Genomic DNA, 16,767 nt, shown 5'->3' with positions numbered 1-16,767 from the left:
AATATACTATTGGTATCGTATCGGAACTTGTTAATTATTGGCAATATTGATTATGTGGAAAACAAAGGGTCTGAAGTGGTGCAATTTTTAATCTACACCATTGTCCTATATTAGCTTTAAATAAAGTTGAATTCTTTGAAATGTCGTTTTTACCCCATGACAACCTGACAAATTGGACTTCGTTATTTTAGTACTATAGATAGTTCCAATAAAATACAGTTGAATAAGGTCAAAGTCTCAAATTGTCTGGTTACAATATTTGTGATTAAATTTTGCAGAAAAGTTAATAATTTTCTTATGTTAAGCAAATGTTTCTATCTTGATCATTTGTAAAAAAAACATGATTGTTTACAGGGAAGAATAAATCATGGAAAAGTCTTGAAAAAAAAGGAATTCAGTAAGATTATTATTTTTACCTTTGCAATGGATGCTGTAATTCAGGAATTCTTTAACAGTCTTAAGAACTTTAGCATAAGTCTGGAACTCTTTTTCTCTTAGATTCAGGGTTAACATTGTAACGTTGACCTTCTCATCTTTCATAGATTGAACAACTTTTTGAAAGTTCTCTCTTTTCTCCAATATTATCTGCAGATCTTTTATCATAATACTACCACAAAGTAACTGAGCAACTGTGTTCTTCAATATCTTGATTGATTCATCAAGTAACTTTAGGCAATCACTTTTCAAATGCTTTGAAAATTTGTCTGAAACATAATTAGAAAACATTTAAGATTCATTAGCCAAGTAACTAAAACTTGTTTAGAAATATCAACAGGGAACAGTGGCCAAAACCTCTTATACTTCAATAATAAATTTTCAATTCAATCTGTCTTTTTTAAATTTGCCGTTACACTGTATGACATGATAATTTTTGTTCAACATAATCATGAGTAAATAAACTCATCATGATTAAGAGACCATCAAATTATTTACTTCACAACTTCTGGTCCTTAAAGGTTGCCTAATTTTATAAAGTTACAGATAAAAAATTAAGTCATAACTTCATACAGACGATATATTATGTTATAAACTAGAGGCTCCAAAGAGCTTGTGTCGCTCACCTTGGTCTATGTGAATATTAAACAAAGGATGCATTTGAATTCATGACAAAATTGTGTTTTGGTGATGGCGATGTGTTTGTACATCTTACTTTACTGAACATTCTTCTGCTTACAATTATTTCTATCTATATTGAAATTGGCCTAAAAGTTTTAGTCGAAAAATGTTAGTTAAAATTTACAAATTTTATGAAAATTTTTAAAAATGCACTATAAAGGACAATAACTCCAAAAGGGGTCAACTGACCATTTTGGTCATGTTGACTTATTTGTAGATCTTATTTTGCTGAACATTATTGCTCTATCTATAACAATATTCAAGATAATAACCAAAAACAGCAAAATTTCCCTAAAATTACCAATTCAGGGGCAGCAACCCAAAAAGGGGTTGTCAGATTCATCTGAAAATTTCATGGAAGATTGATCTTGACCTGATGAACCATTTTACTCCCTGTCAGATTTGCTCTAAATGCTTTGGTTTTTGAGTTATAAGCCAAAAACTGCATTTTACCCCTATGTTCTATTTTTATCCATGGCGGCCATGTTGGTTGGTTGGCCAGGTCATGCCACACATTTTTTAAACTAGATACCCTAATGATGATTGCGGCCATGTTTGGTTTAATTTTGGCCTTATAGTTTCAGAGGAGAAGATTTTTGTAAAACATAACTAAGATTTACGAAAAATGGTAAAAAATTGACTATAAAGGGCAATAACTCCTAAACGGGTCAACTGACCATTTCGGTCATGTTGACTTATTTGTAAATCTTACTTTGCTGAACATTATTGCTGTTTACAGTTTATCTCTATCTATAATAATATTCAAGATAATAACCAAAAAACAGCAAAATTTCCTTAAAATTACTAACTCAGGGGCAGCAACCCAACAATGGGTTGTCAGATTCATCTGAAAATTTCAGGGCAGATAGATCTTGACCTGATTAACAATTTTACCCCTGTCAGATTTGCTCTAAATGCTTTGGTTTTTGAGTTATAAGCCAAAAACTGCATTTTACCCCTATGTTCTATTTTTAGCCATGGCGGCCATCTTAGTTGGTTGGGCGGGTCACCGGACACAAGTTTTGAACTAGATACCCCAATGATGATTGTGGCCAAGTTTGGTTTAATTTGGCCCAGCAGTTTCAGAGGAGAAGATTTTTGTAAAAGTTAACGACGCGGGACGCCGGACGCCGGACGCCAAGTGATGAGAAAAGCTCACTTGGCCCTTCGGGCCAGTTGAGCTAAAAATACAACTTCTATGTGACTGTCATACAAGAAATGGTTTTAGCTAGCCATTAAACCAGGTTTAATCCACTATTTTCTACATAGGAAAATACCTGTACCAAGTTATAAATATGACAGTTGTTATCATTTGATGTGTTTGAAGTTTTGATTTGGGACTGCTTGTTTTGAATTTATTTTCCTTCAAGTTCGGTATTTTTGTTATTTCACTTTATACAAATGGACTGACGGACAATGACTTATTGTATACACATGGAAAAAAGTATCGCAACACCTTGATTTTTTAAAACTTGAAAAATCAGCCTCTTATTTTGGATGGAATATGATAAAATATTTGTAAAATAATATGTTAACATAGTTGATGATAACATTGACATTAAAACGAAAACAAAAATGTTTTTTATCTAACCATAATTTTAATCAAAGAGCAGAATGCTCTGAGGGATACGATTGCCATAGTTTTCATTGACACATGTATAGCAGTTCTGCCAAATTTTCATTAAACAAATGCATGAGATTTGGCCAAAATTCAAAAGATCAAAGAGGAAAGAAATAGATCCAAGAATACTGTTGCAAAAAAAGCATGAACATGCGCGAGTCTCAAGCATTTTTGGCCGGTAACCCTGGTACAGCTGGATAGTATTATTCTCTAAACTAATTCAACTGCACATGCAAAATGTAACAATCTGAATAGTCACTCAACTTAAAGAATAGCCAATCCCCGTTACAAGTGTATGAGCCATTTACTTATTGTGTTTTATCGAATTATAGTTATCCTGTACCATTGTAAACTCGTACCATTAAAAAAAAAAAAAAAACTCGAACCATTGCTAACTCGTACCAACTTATTTAAATGCATTCAAATGGTGTTAAATGATGAATATACATGATATACGTTACTTTCACCCAATACCTCTTAAGTCTGTAAAATGTATATAATTTGAAAGTACAATGACCAATTTGTAGCTTATGTTCCTTGTATATTGGATAGAAAATACTGTGGCAGATGTAGATAATTCTTATTCATATTTCGCCTTCGGTCTCAAGTAATGAATTAGCTTAACTTCTCTTTGAGGGGTGAAGCTTACATATAATATCTCTGTTTAAAGAAACAAACTATAGTATAATACCTGACCAGACCATATAGCTGGCCAGTGACCTTGACCCTAGTATATAAGCACCTGTTCCATAATAACTTGTCATTATTTTTCTTGAGGGTGGAAGTGGACACTTCACGTAAGTTCTTTTTAGTTATTTTATTTTTATCTTAAATTTGGGAGAAAGTTCTTAAAGTTACATTAACTTGGCTACGAAGTACGACAAGTTCTAATGTTATTTTGTTATTTACAAATAATAATTCCTCAATTGTCTACGATGTATGACAAGTGTTGATGGAAATGAATTTAAAAATTTCTTGTCTACGATGTATGACAAGTGTTCATGGGAATTTAATTAAATATTTTATTGTCTACGATGTATGACAATTTTATATTTTCATTAAGTTTTTGCATTAGTACGATGTATGGCACATGTGTTACTTAATTCATACTCCTGTTTGTTAAACAGGTAGATATTTAAAAGTATTTTTATTCACCTGAAGGTCGTGAGTACTCTTCACAATTTACACGTGTTTTACCTGCACAGGTACACATTTTTGTATTACAATTGCTGAATTTGTTTATGCAAATGTATTGTTTTTGCAAGATGTTTAGAATGATGTTTACACTTACTAGGGTGATGGTTATGATTTTCATCACCTCTGGAATGTTTTAGAAATTAAAGATGATAAATTTAATAGGAAATCAAGAGGTATTTTGAATAAATCCTCTTCTTAAACAGTTATAAAACCTAGTAGTTTTATAATCGGTCATAATGGCATATGGCAATTGGAAATAATTGACAAAGCAACAGAACCTGTAAAAAGTAAGTTTTAAAATGTAGTGCTACTTGTATAACTTCAAAATCTACTTGATTTGTGAATGTTTCTCACGAAAGTGCTGTTGAGATTTAAGATAGGCATGTATATTGATACATTTACTCATTATTGTTAATGTAGTAAAGAACCTGTATGAATCATGAGGTTTGAGACAGTTTCACTGCCTTCAACTCTAGCAGAGTTTGTAGAGAAACCTGCTGCTTTATTTGAATTTTGCCATTAGAGGCTTACTTTTATTAAGATTTATTTCTAATTCTTGATCTGATCTACTGAAATGATACGGTGTATGTACCTCTTTTTGGAGTTTGTGCCATGGCTGATGATAGTCCAGCCGGAGTTGAATTTGATACGTCTTTTGATCCTGCATTAAGGTTTTCAGAAGCCTTTAAAGCTTCTTTTAGTGAGATTAATGGTCCATTATCTCATCCTGTTTGTTGAACAGTTTAATCATGATTTTGATAAAATCAGGAAAATATAAAGTTCATAGAGGAAATAATACTATCACACTGAGAACTGTGACAATCCTAGTGTGTCTAGGATAAATAAAAAATTGAAATGGCATTGCTTAGACAGGCCCACTCTGTGGTTTCAAATATGCAGGAAACCCAGAGATACTTTCTTAAGGGGTTGATCATCACCCCTATTGTTGAGTTGGCTATTTCTTGTTGTAAGAATGAGCCATTGGATCTTGATAATACAAGAATTTTATTGTAAAATTCTATTTGTTTGTTTGACCATGGGTTTATGCTCAGAAATATTTAGATGATAAAACTTTTTTGTAATTCTGTTGTGATAGTTGCTTTTTCACATTTTCTAGTTATGATTGCAAAAAGCAAACTTGTGTTTATACAAAGATTCTAAAGCAAATTATAGATGCCTTGGAAGAGGTTCTAGGTCTAACAATTAATTTACTCCCAGCTGTTATGGGAAAGGCAATATCAGTTTTTTAACTGCAGATGCTCTGTTGGTCAACTAGTGTACTATACTAGTAGGCAATTCCCTTCATTGAGAGGGAGAGGTTTCCAAAAAGGGAACAGAGAATTTCGAAGAGGTCACTTTTCTCAACCAGTTGCTATATATACAGTAGATAACTTAAATATTATGATTTGGAAAGTGTTTCTAATGATCTATTGATATTAGATATATTAAGAAATGATTATAAAATTATTCTTAATGATGTACCACAAGGTTTATCATTTTTGAATTAAATACATTTCACCTTTCATAAGGATGAATTATTTTCATAAGTCCAAAAATTGATAGCTAAGGGAGCTGTTTAAGAGGTTGATCGATCAATGGAAAATCAGTTTTTTTCCTATATTTTCTTAGTTCCTAAGAAAGATTGGTCTTCAAGGCCTGTATCTATTTGAAAAATTCAAACAAACTTAGTTTGTGGCTAATCAGCATTTGGAGCAGGACCATTTATCTTTTGTTTAGATGTAATTTTTTTTAGAATAATTATCTATATATATATAGAGAGAGAGCTAACATCTATAGATCTCACAGATGCATATTTAAGTATCATTTATGATTATATCACAATTTCCTGATTCATGTGGAAAAGACATTGATATGATATTCATGTTTTTTGTTTTGGATTGGCTTCTGCATCAAGAGTTTTTACTAAGGTTTTAAAACCTGTCTTATGTATTTATGAAATAATGTCACTTGAAGTATATACATGCTATAGTTTATACATTGATGGTTCTTTTATTATGGATCAGAGTTTAGATGATTGTATTGTGAATACAGAAGAAGTGGTGCAAATGCTTGATAAGCTGTGCTTCGGAATAAATTTTGAGAAGTTGGTACTCATTCCTTGGAAGCACATTGTTTTCCTTTGTCTCATTATTGATACTGAGCTATTTAAGTTTTTTCTGACAGATGAGAAATGGTAAAATTATCTCCCTTGGGAAATTTTTCTTAAATAGAATTGTGTAACTGTATTTTAGATGATTTACATCATATATTGGTCTTGTGACGAATGCTTTTAATGCAGTATCTGTGGGAATGTTACATTGCAGAAACATGACGAGAAATAATGTTGAAACACTGTATAGTTGTTAGTGTTTATTATCATCAATAGGTGACATTTTTTAACGTTTTTAAATCAGAAATCAAAAATTTGATTTATAGACCCATCCAAATATTAGTTTTTGAATTGAACCAGATTCCTCTGACAAAAGAAGGATTTGGGATCCAAATTTGAAGAAAATGTTTCTGTTGGTAGAATTTATTGGAGCTTCTTTAAGAGTATGCACTCATTTAATATAGATTTCATAGTATTGTTGGCTATATTTTTCTTTTGGAGAAAAAGTTTTAGTCACAGAGAGTTATACAATCAGAAAATACTATTTCAGTAGCTTTTATTATGCAATAGGAGGTTTTAAACCTCTTTGTCACTTAACATACTTACTACAAATATTTCATTATTTGGGCTTGGTGTTCAAGAAAGAACATTTTTATCACAGCTCTTTATATTCCTGGTAAGAAAATTTTTGATGCTTATCATATGTCTAAAAAATTTACAGATTCAAAAGGATGGCAATTGAAAGAAGATGTATTTGTTTTGTTATTATTACATTTTCATTTTCAAATCTGTAGATAATTACTTCATTGTCTTTAGACCAACAAGCTCCTTTCAGAGATGTTTGTATTTTTCATGATCAGAATTAAGACCTTATATTTTCCCATCTTTTTCATTGTTGGGGATAATTATAAAGAAAATTATTTGTGATAAAGTTCAGAAGGCTTTTGGTTATCCTTTTTGGCTTGCTCAGAGTTGGTTTTCTTTGCTAAGACCAATTTTAATTTATTTGCCAGTTAAACTGCTAAGCATAAAAATTAGTAACAATGTTGTATACTGAAGATAATGTCTTTCCGTCAGGAAGAGACTTAATTTAACTGTATATTGTAAAAAATATAAGTGAACCAACACCTGAAGGGTTGATTGTGCAGTAGGGTAAAAACATGTGTATTATACTCAGAAATCACTTTAATATAAACAGGAGATTTAGAATCATTTGTAAAATATAATTTACACTTCATCTTGGAGACCTTGCATCTATAATCAAGCATTATCAATATTTTTTGAGAAATTTCCTTATTTGGTGTGATCAATTCCTTATCACCATCTAAAAAGGATGTTATTGATTATTGAAATTTTTGTAAACACAAGCTTTTCATATTCAGCATGTTTAATGTGAATTTTCCTTGTTCTATGTTGAAACAGACTTTATCCTTTAAGAAAAAGATGTTACTTAATTTGTTTGTTTACTACATGTATTTGTGTAAGGTTGCTTAAACCTGAATCTGCAATTGAAGAGTTAGATACTCTTTCATTTGGGAGATGAATTTAGTGCTATCTTTTTTAGGTTCTTAATATTCATTGGAGTATTTAACATTGATGATTGTCTTTTATACTTGTGTCTTTATTTACCTTGACTACATGTACTTCTGCCTTAAAGTACTATCTTTATCAGCTGTAGATTTACATTCTATGTCTTTCATTCAGAGACATGGCACTTTATTTTTTCATATACATGAGTTTTTGAAAAATACTAGATCTGTTAGTTAGTTTACCTAATGAGGTGATCAAAGGTTTTGATAAACCAAAACTTTGTGTTGTTAAGACAGTGATTTATCAAGTTTTGTGTACAAAATAGGTGAGAGAATTCATCTAAGTCTTTTCGTAAAGTTTAGATAGTTAGAGAAAGTTCTAATTTTATCTGAGGTTTTAAGGTTTACTCATTTAGAGGAACCTCTTTTTAAGTGCTTTTTGCTTCAGGATGTTCTATTAAGGACATTATGGCAACAGTTTTGTTTGGACATATGGTAAAACTTTTTCAAGTTCTATCACAGGAAAGTAAATAGTATCAGTACTAAAACACAAATACAATTCAGTTGTAGCTACTGGATGATCTTGTGATTTTTATCCTTTATTAAATGTTGGCATTTATATAAAAATTGTTTTTAGTTTGTGTCTACACTTTAAACAAGCTAATTCATTACTTGAGACCGAAGGCGAAATATGAATAAGAATGTTCCTTCATCCAAGCATATCTTGGATGTGCAGGATGAAGGTCATTCTTAGAATATGAGCCTGAGGCTCGAAAGTAATTAATTCCCACCCTAGGGATTATCAGTCAGACCCACCCTTTTCCACTGGGTTTTATATTTGGTCGACACAAACTTGCTTTAAATTATGACAAGTTATTATGGAACAGGTGCTTATATACTAGGGTCAAGGTCACTGGCCAGCTATATGGTCTGGTCAGGTATTATACTATAGTTTGTTTCTTTAAACAGAGATATTATATGTAAGCTTCACCCCTCAAAGAGAAGTTAAGCTAATTCATTACTTTCGAGCCTCAGGCTCATATTCTAAGAATGACCTTCATCCTGCACATCCAAGATATGCTTGGATGAAGGAACATTAAGGTATATACAGTTTCACCCGAAGAAAATTTTTCATGAATAATAAAATCTTAGCAGTTAGTCAAAATGATTGCCAAAATTATTTTTACTGTCTATAAATAAATGTAACAATGAAATTTAACTGATTCCTGTTAAGGGGGTCCGCATTTTCCCCGCAAAAAAAGCACATGGCTTTCAACAATTGTAAACATAGCCTTCAATTTGTGATCATGGATTACAGCTTTAATTAACTTAAATTGGATATATACATATTCAACATGTTCAATTTTAATAAGGTACAGTTAAAGCAATGTTTTAACTTTCCTCTGGATTAAGTTCTACAGTGGCGGATCCAGAACTTTTCCTAAGGGGGAGCCCGCTGACTGACCTAAGAGGGGGCCCGCTCCAGTCATGCTTCAATGATTCCCTTTATTATCAACCAATTTTTTTCCACAAAAAAAGGGGGGGCTGGATCCGCCTATGTTCTAGTTTGAAAGATCAGTTAAAACATTAATGCTTTAAAACATTCTTTATTTTTGTCTAAGTTTTCATTTAACTCCTGTGTAAAATTCAAGTAATTCAACTTTATTTCTATTAAGTTTACAAACAGAAACCCATAAAACATCATATTTTTTATATATTTTTCTGAATGTTACGACTTCCCAGTAGTACAAGTTAACTTTTTTGGTTCCAATGCCGTGGTACGAGTAAACTTGCTTCCGTATCTTATCACCGTAATTCTAGGAGGAACCCTAAACTGGACCCCTATCATATTGTGTTCACTTATCGCTACACTGACCTTCGGTGCGAAGCTATATATAGAACGGCGGACCAGTTTAGGAGGAACCCCATTTCTTACTCTTTAATTATTGAAGTTCCTTTGGGTCAGAGGGCATGACTCCTTTCCGTACACACTCCTCTGTTTACATTGAGATCGTTCTTAATATAATACGACGTTTACCGGCATTAACGAGTTAATTCTTCTTGACGAATACTTCGAAAAGGGAGACAACTCGAAACGATAACATGGAAGATTCCATTTCTGCTGAAGGTGTGTTATAGGTAATTTTTACGATGAAACATTTATTTTAATTTAAATTATGCATGTGATTTAAAATTATGCAACAACAATAGCCCTCCATATGCAGACAGACATAGAAAGAATCCCATGAGTTTCAAATTAATCAATGAAGCGGGGAATCACTCAATCTGATACCCCTTGAAATCAGGAAAACTACACGCATGTGGGGTCTCACTAATTAGCGACAAAAAGCGCCAAGAAGCGACAAGAAGAAAAATAATAAGTGACAAAAAGCAACAAGAAGCTATTTAGCGATAAGAATACATTTTGTTATCAAATACATTAAAATATTTTTTAGGATTATATTGAAAGATGAAGAAATAAAAAAAAAATCGATGAAGAGATTGTGTACTTTTTATTATCATATTGATAGATGTAGAAATTAAACATGTGTAAGAGCAAAGGAAATGTAAACGCTATAAAATGAAAATAAAAACAAAGATTTGTCACCTTCCTTTTGAAGGATTTAATAAAACAAAAACATGAAATATTATTTCCTTCCTAACTGTACAATTAATTTTTCCTGATAGGACCAACATTAGCTGTGGCTTCACTCTAAGGTAATACACAATTAAGAGCAACAAATGAGATTAACTAGGTGCGTGTCCTTTGTTTTATTGCAACAATAACATCCATTAACACCTTCATCAATTACACGCACCAGAATATAAAATTATTGTACCGAATAGTGAACACCTGTTGAAAACTCAAGATTGTCATCAGTTTCCTTTAATCTTCAATCTATATGCATAAACATATCGTTATATGAGACAATACACTAAATAAAATGATGAAAAATATTCACATTTTAATTATGTTTTCCTCTTGTTTGATTTCAGTTCTTAATTTGTATTTCACAATTTGTGTATGAATTTTCTGGACAATTATGCACAAATAATGCATTTTGCAAGTTGATTATATATTGTACAAAAATGGTTTTAAAAACAAATAAAAAGACAAAATATACTTCCTGTGATACCTTATAAAATATCATGTAAATAAATGTAGCAACTGAATTAGATTTACAAGTTTCATTCCCCCCCCCCCCCCCCCCCCCTATCAAAATTAACTTTCCTGTCGTTGAATTGTTTTCTTTTGCATATTTTTTTAATATTTATTTCGAATAAGTAATATAAATAAAAAAAAATGTTTTCTTGTCGCTAAATAGTTTCTTGTTGCTAATATTATTATTCTTGTCGCTTCTTGGCGCTTTTTGTCTCTACAATTCTTTTTGTCTCTTTTTGTCACTTAATTAGTGAGACCACGCATGGACATTAATACATAAACAAACCGCGACTTGCGATTTGGAACAAGAACGTTTATTAAATGATATGATGAATGGTTCTCCATTTCTTTATGAGAGTACAGTATCAAATATCAGTTTCATAACGGTAAAATATAGAAATACTCCACTTCAGTTCTTGTGACAGAAATAGAATTATCGATCGGCTTTCAGAGATCTCTCGCAAGTTATCAAAATTTGGGAATTCCCTCTGACGTGTTTCTAAATTTATAAAAACACTAAATATAAATACTGTTTAATTCTGATTTTCCGTATTGTTAAAAACACGCATATAAGTCAAGGAAAATATCATACATGAAGACTATGAGTAAAACATTACAGGAAAGTTGTTTATGTTCAATTGTTTTGCTTGTTTTTACCTTTTAAAGCAAGACAATCATAAGAATCTGAGATGTTGCCGAATGTTTAGAATAAAACGAATGACGTGAGGGAGTGTGTCATAGGGTCAATGGTAAAAGTCTACAGATTGCTTGACAGCAATCGTATCCCAATAACAAAATGAAGTGTTTTTTGTACAAAAAAATGCATTTACAACTTTTAATGTAGTCGAATTTTACAATGTCAGACATTTCAAAATTAATCTTTAGATGATTGTTCACATCATGGTTTATTGTTATACCCCAAATAATTAGTACTTTGTGAGCAGACTCCATTTAAACGGATAACCACCTCTTAATGTTTCCTGATTCCTGCCATAAGTTGACTAATTTGTTGCGAAGATAGCAGCAACCATTCCTGACGAAGAACATTGTTTATTTCATGATGTGTTTGAACTTGGGTGTCCTTTTGCACACTTTATGCCAAAAAGTGTCCCATATATGCTCAATATAGTACAAATCTGGGCTACCATTGAAGGAAGATAAACCAAATTCCATTGGAACAATGAATCTTCCTCACGATGCTAATTCCAAACTTTGGCGAGCTCTGTACTACATTGGATATGAGCAACTGTGTGTCTGATCGTACGCAAAGGTCCCCTAAATGGTCTTATTGCAGGATAACCAGTAGCAATGAGTCGATCTAGAAACAGTTCTTGTTTAAAGGCTCCTGTATGGCCACCACTCTCTTTTTTGGATTGTCTTGTTTGCAATGGGTTTCCTTCTGGCCAACCTTCATTATGCTTGATTTTCCCTAGCAGATGTTATAGAGGGTTTTCTTGATCTCGGAAGGTCTTTAACATCGTTTTTTGCCTGATTTTTAATCTCAAAACAACTTATAGTGGACTGGTAATGACCAACAATATGTGCAATTGTCACAGTGACATATTATTCAATATTGATGAGATTTAAATAATGTTTAACTAGCTCTATTTCAACAAATTATATCACAAAATAATAAAAAGCGTTTTTTTAATTTGAATTTCAATTTGGTGTTGTAATACTTTTTTCCATGTGTATGGTATACACCCCACTTCATGAGGGGCTATAAAATGACATTTCATCATTCTTTTCTGCAACATTATACAATTATTATTTCAGCAGCTTAAAGAGAAAATCCTTTGCAGATTCCTAATTAACTAATGTCATCAATGTGCAAAGCATCATCAGTTATGAGCTCATTATGACCTTCCTATCAATAATTTGTAATTTTTTTTTTAGCTTTAATAGAAAAACTTACAATACATTTCAATAAACGTTGGAAAAGGAGCCCAAGTTATTGCATGCTCTAAAGTCTGATGAGGGTTTCTGTTCTGACTTTGGTCCCAATTTCTCTCCAGAACATTGTTGATCAAATCTCCAAACCTCATTACCACTCTGTCTTCACTCATGATCTTCATATCAAAATTTCTGCAGTTCTGTATAGCCTGAATGTAAGCAAATTTTTACAAGGAAATATAAGTGAGAATGGAAATGGGGAATGTGTCAAAGAGACAACAACCCGACCAAAGAGCAGAAAACAGCTGAAGACCAATGATAATTCTTCAATACAGTGAGAAAATCCTCCACCCAGAGGCTTGCTTCAGATGGACTCTAAACAAAAATGTGTACTAGTTCAGTGATAATGGACTTCATACTTAACTCCAAAAAATATAAAAGAAACTAAAATTTAAAATCATACAAGACTAACAAAGCAGGTTTACATCATTTTTAGACCTTTGTAAAGGGTCAACAAAATATGAATTAAATAGTTTTTTTTATCTTCAAATATATCAGAAACAGAAAGGTCTTGAACAATATATAGATTTATAGTGTTAGTACATATTCAACAATTATTTAACAAATTTGATAAAAATCTACCTAAAAGTAAATACCTACATAGATTAATAATCATTTAATAAGGATCGATGTTACTTCACCACATACCTTAAGAGCAACTTCACTTAAAATTGCCTGCACAGCACTCTCAAATGCTTCATTGTGAAGTAGGTAAATCTTCACCAATTCATCATCAGAACCCTGTTAACAAAAACATTGTTAAGATCCAGAAATTGTCATTTATAATTTTCAAGAGAAGAAACTAAGTGGAACACAAAATAAATTAAATGGTTATAATTATCAGGTAAAACTGAATTTTACAACCAAACACACTTCCTTGGATTATTGATGCAGTTGCATTGATTGAAGATACATTCCTATTTACAAAAGGGTTTTTAGATATTGGTTTAATACAGATAAATCTTAGTGGTTCTAACTACCCTTTTAATATAAGTTAGAATAGTATGTTATAAATGTAATTTTTAAGAATTTTTGAAAATAATAAGTGCTAGGTACCACAACATGGAAAAACAAATGAGTAATAAAATTACAAGTAAAACCTTTATAATAAAGTATGTGGATTTTTTGTAAACCTTGCGTGATTAGACACAAGATCTCAATATTGCATAATTAATAATTAGCTAAAATTCAATATTCAACTATTTATTTTTCTTTAACAGTAACTTAAATGCCATTTGCAAATCTATATCTGAGTTTACAATGAGGGTGGTAAAGACATGTGAAATAAAAATCGCAAAAACGTTGCAAGAAAATTAAAAATCGGGAAAAACAAAGCATGAGAAATAAAATCGTAAATATTAAGAAAAAAAGTAGCAGCAGTTATTACTCAGCCGTTCTTGGAGATCATGTAGACATTGTAAATAAGCATAAAGACCTTGTGGTCACCTTAAAGCATCTGCTACTTTTATCTGTTTTGAAAAAAATATTATTATGATAGACTTTAGTACATGTATAGCATACATATACAATAGAAAGTAGAATGGTAACAATACACATCAATTTCTATATTACACAAGTTTCAAAAGGTACTATAACTCACTGACTTTAAGTTAGTTCCAATTTACTTTTTCATCAAATGCGGAACAATGCAAGAACAAGAAATTAAGAGCACCAACACGAAACACGGAAAATAAAAAAGGGGAAATACGAAGCACGAACCAAACACGAGAAAACGAGAAATAAAACACAAAAACACGTGATATAAAAAGGCCAAAAACGTTGCACGAAAATAACCCTTTATCACCCTCTACAATGTATTTGTAAGGAAAATAATTTTATTTTACACTTCTGTCCACAACACATCTATCCATAATTCAAAACAAGGTTATTATATGTATCTTGTACTTCCAAATTACTTTACCTTTAATTGCATTTCCAGCTGAAAATGTTCCTCCACATGCTTGAAGTAGTCATCCCTAATAGGACCTTTAGGTATATTGAATTTTAAAGCAGCATTCCAACGCTACAAAAATTAAATCCAGTAGAATCTTAAAATATAATAAAACTATGAAAACATATCAGGTAAACATTTAATTTAAGTTAATAAACAGGTGGGCAGTGTTACATGAACAAAACCAAAGCATGTTTTTCTTAGTTTAGTTACAAGAAATACTTTTTCCCTGTTTGAATGGTTTTCAACTCTTAATTTTTAAGGCTCTTTATAGATTGCTGTTTGGAGTGAGCCAAGGCTCCATATTGAAGATCCTACTATGACCTATAATGGTTTACTTTTAAAAATTGTGACTTGGATGGAGAGTTATCTCATTAGCACTCATACCACATCTTCTTACGGTATATCAAATTATTCTAGAAAACAAAACAAATCCAAAAGATTTGGTAATTGTTGCATACATAAAATATCACATGGGTTTTACATGAAAGCATAACAGAAATAATAAATAGTAAAGGAAAATGAATGTTGTTTTAATATTTCAATTTCATTATAAATGTTTCCAATGCGTCCTGTGTGGCATATTTTTTTTTCTAAATTCACGAAATATATCATGAAGTCAAAAATGAACCAAGTCCCTTTTACTTCAAATCAAACTGCGACATTGATTAGGCATATTGTTACAGAACTTCTCATTACATTAATTATGCAATTTTTAATATGACTATAATTTGAATGAAAACAATGATAGATCACTTTATATGTATTTTGAGAGATATGGTGCGACATGTAAAAAACACACCCTTGTTTTAATTATAAAAGTCCGGTAACTCAAAAAGTTAAAATAAATTTATTTTCACTAAAAAGTATACAGATCGTTTGACCATCATAATAAACAGCTATATTAAGTTTCATGAAATTTGGATAAGTGGTTCTCAAGTTACAGTGCAACATCTGGACGTCAGACAGACAGACATTTGTATACCATAATACGTCCTGTCAAAGTTTTGACGGGCGAATAAAAACTAAATTTTATTTACCTCAAGATATGCTAGTTCCTCTTTGTAAAATGGTGCTTTTGACATCCAGTCACAAAAATCAAATCTAAATTCTGCAAAAAATGCCATATGATCCTCTTTGGATATTTTTTTATCTTTGATTTCTTTCCTCTTGAAATCAGCATCTGTTTGTGTTTTGTCGTACAAATCTAAAGTCACCAGAAATGCTTCCATCATAATCATTCTTGTTGGTTTGGTCCCATATTTAAATCTAAAATTTTCCCTCACAATATCTGCTGATATCTTTAATGACCTCCAAGCATCAATGAAAGTTCTGAAATAAAGAAGTTTGTAAATTATTGTCCAACCTGCAACCTATATATAAGTCAATGACATGTGTTGCCCTGCATTATTTGCAACAACTGGCTGAGGTTTCAGCGAGTGACATGTTGTAATGCAAAATATTTGAACTTTCTTGATGCAGCCCAAATTGCATTCATGCCCTTCATCGAGGACAACCTAATATTATTAAGCAATTATGTGTTCTCCTCCAAAATATGCATGTAAAAAATGTGACTGAATCTTGGTGTCAAAATAAATCTTTTTTTACCTCCTAATCAATCAAACAAACAATATCAATTTACATCATTTTATCAATCGTGTAAAGGGGGAAGCATAAGCAGTTTAGCATGATTGCTTCCGGTATTTTCAAGTTTCAAGTTCTTTGAACACAATGTATTGTGAAATCTTTCCTTTGCAATTGATAAACATCCAAATTACAATTATAAACTTACATCCCAATTTTGGTAAAATATTTTTTACTTTTTTTATTTGCTTACATAATTTGTACCGGTATGCAGTTCATTATATATTCTTCCATTTCAAAAGACCACATAGATCTTTTCATAATAATTGATGCTTTTTTGCAGGATAACCGATTACTCAATGGAAATTAATCTTAAACTGTATACATTTTGTTTTCCTTGTTAGGAGACAGCCATATTGTTTAGTTTGTTACTAAACTTACTCAAGCAGATTGGTATGTTTAAGGGGGCTCGCGTGTATAAATCAAAATTTTTATTTAATATAGGATTTTGCTATATTTTTCTATAAACGACCTTTTTCTTAT

General features: G+C 31.4%; 1 protein-coding gene across 1 annotated transcript in view; it reads right to left on the bottom strand.

The window, feature by feature from the left end:
- LOC134687879 (E3 ubiquitin-protein ligase rnf213-alpha-like) overlaps window positions 1-16,767 on the bottom strand; it is a 144,354-nt gene that overhangs the window by 109,770 nt on the left and 17,817 nt on the right. Inside the window, exons 14-18 of the mRNA XM_063548337.1 lie at window positions 15,681-15,972; window positions 14,611-14,712; window positions 13,338-13,430; window positions 12,652-12,838; window positions 417-704 (exon numbers count right to left, since the gene is read on the bottom strand). Of these exons, the coding sequence (XP_063404407.1) occupies window positions 417-704; window positions 12,652-12,838; window positions 13,338-13,430; window positions 14,611-14,712; window positions 15,681-15,972 (962 nt within the window). The remainder of the gene's footprint in view (window positions 1-416; window positions 705-12,651; window positions 12,839-13,337; window positions 13,431-14,610; window positions 14,713-15,680; window positions 15,973-16,767) is intronic.

Source organism: Mytilus trossulus, chromosome 10 (genome assembly GCF_036588685.1).
Source record: "Mytilus trossulus isolate FHL-02 chromosome 10, PNRI_Mtr1.1.1.hap1, whole genome shotgun sequence".
Lineage (NCBI taxonomy): Eukaryota > Metazoa > Mollusca > Bivalvia > Mytilida > Mytilidae > Mytilus > Mytilus trossulus.
This window is presented reverse-complemented; position numbering and strand designations above follow the sequence as displayed.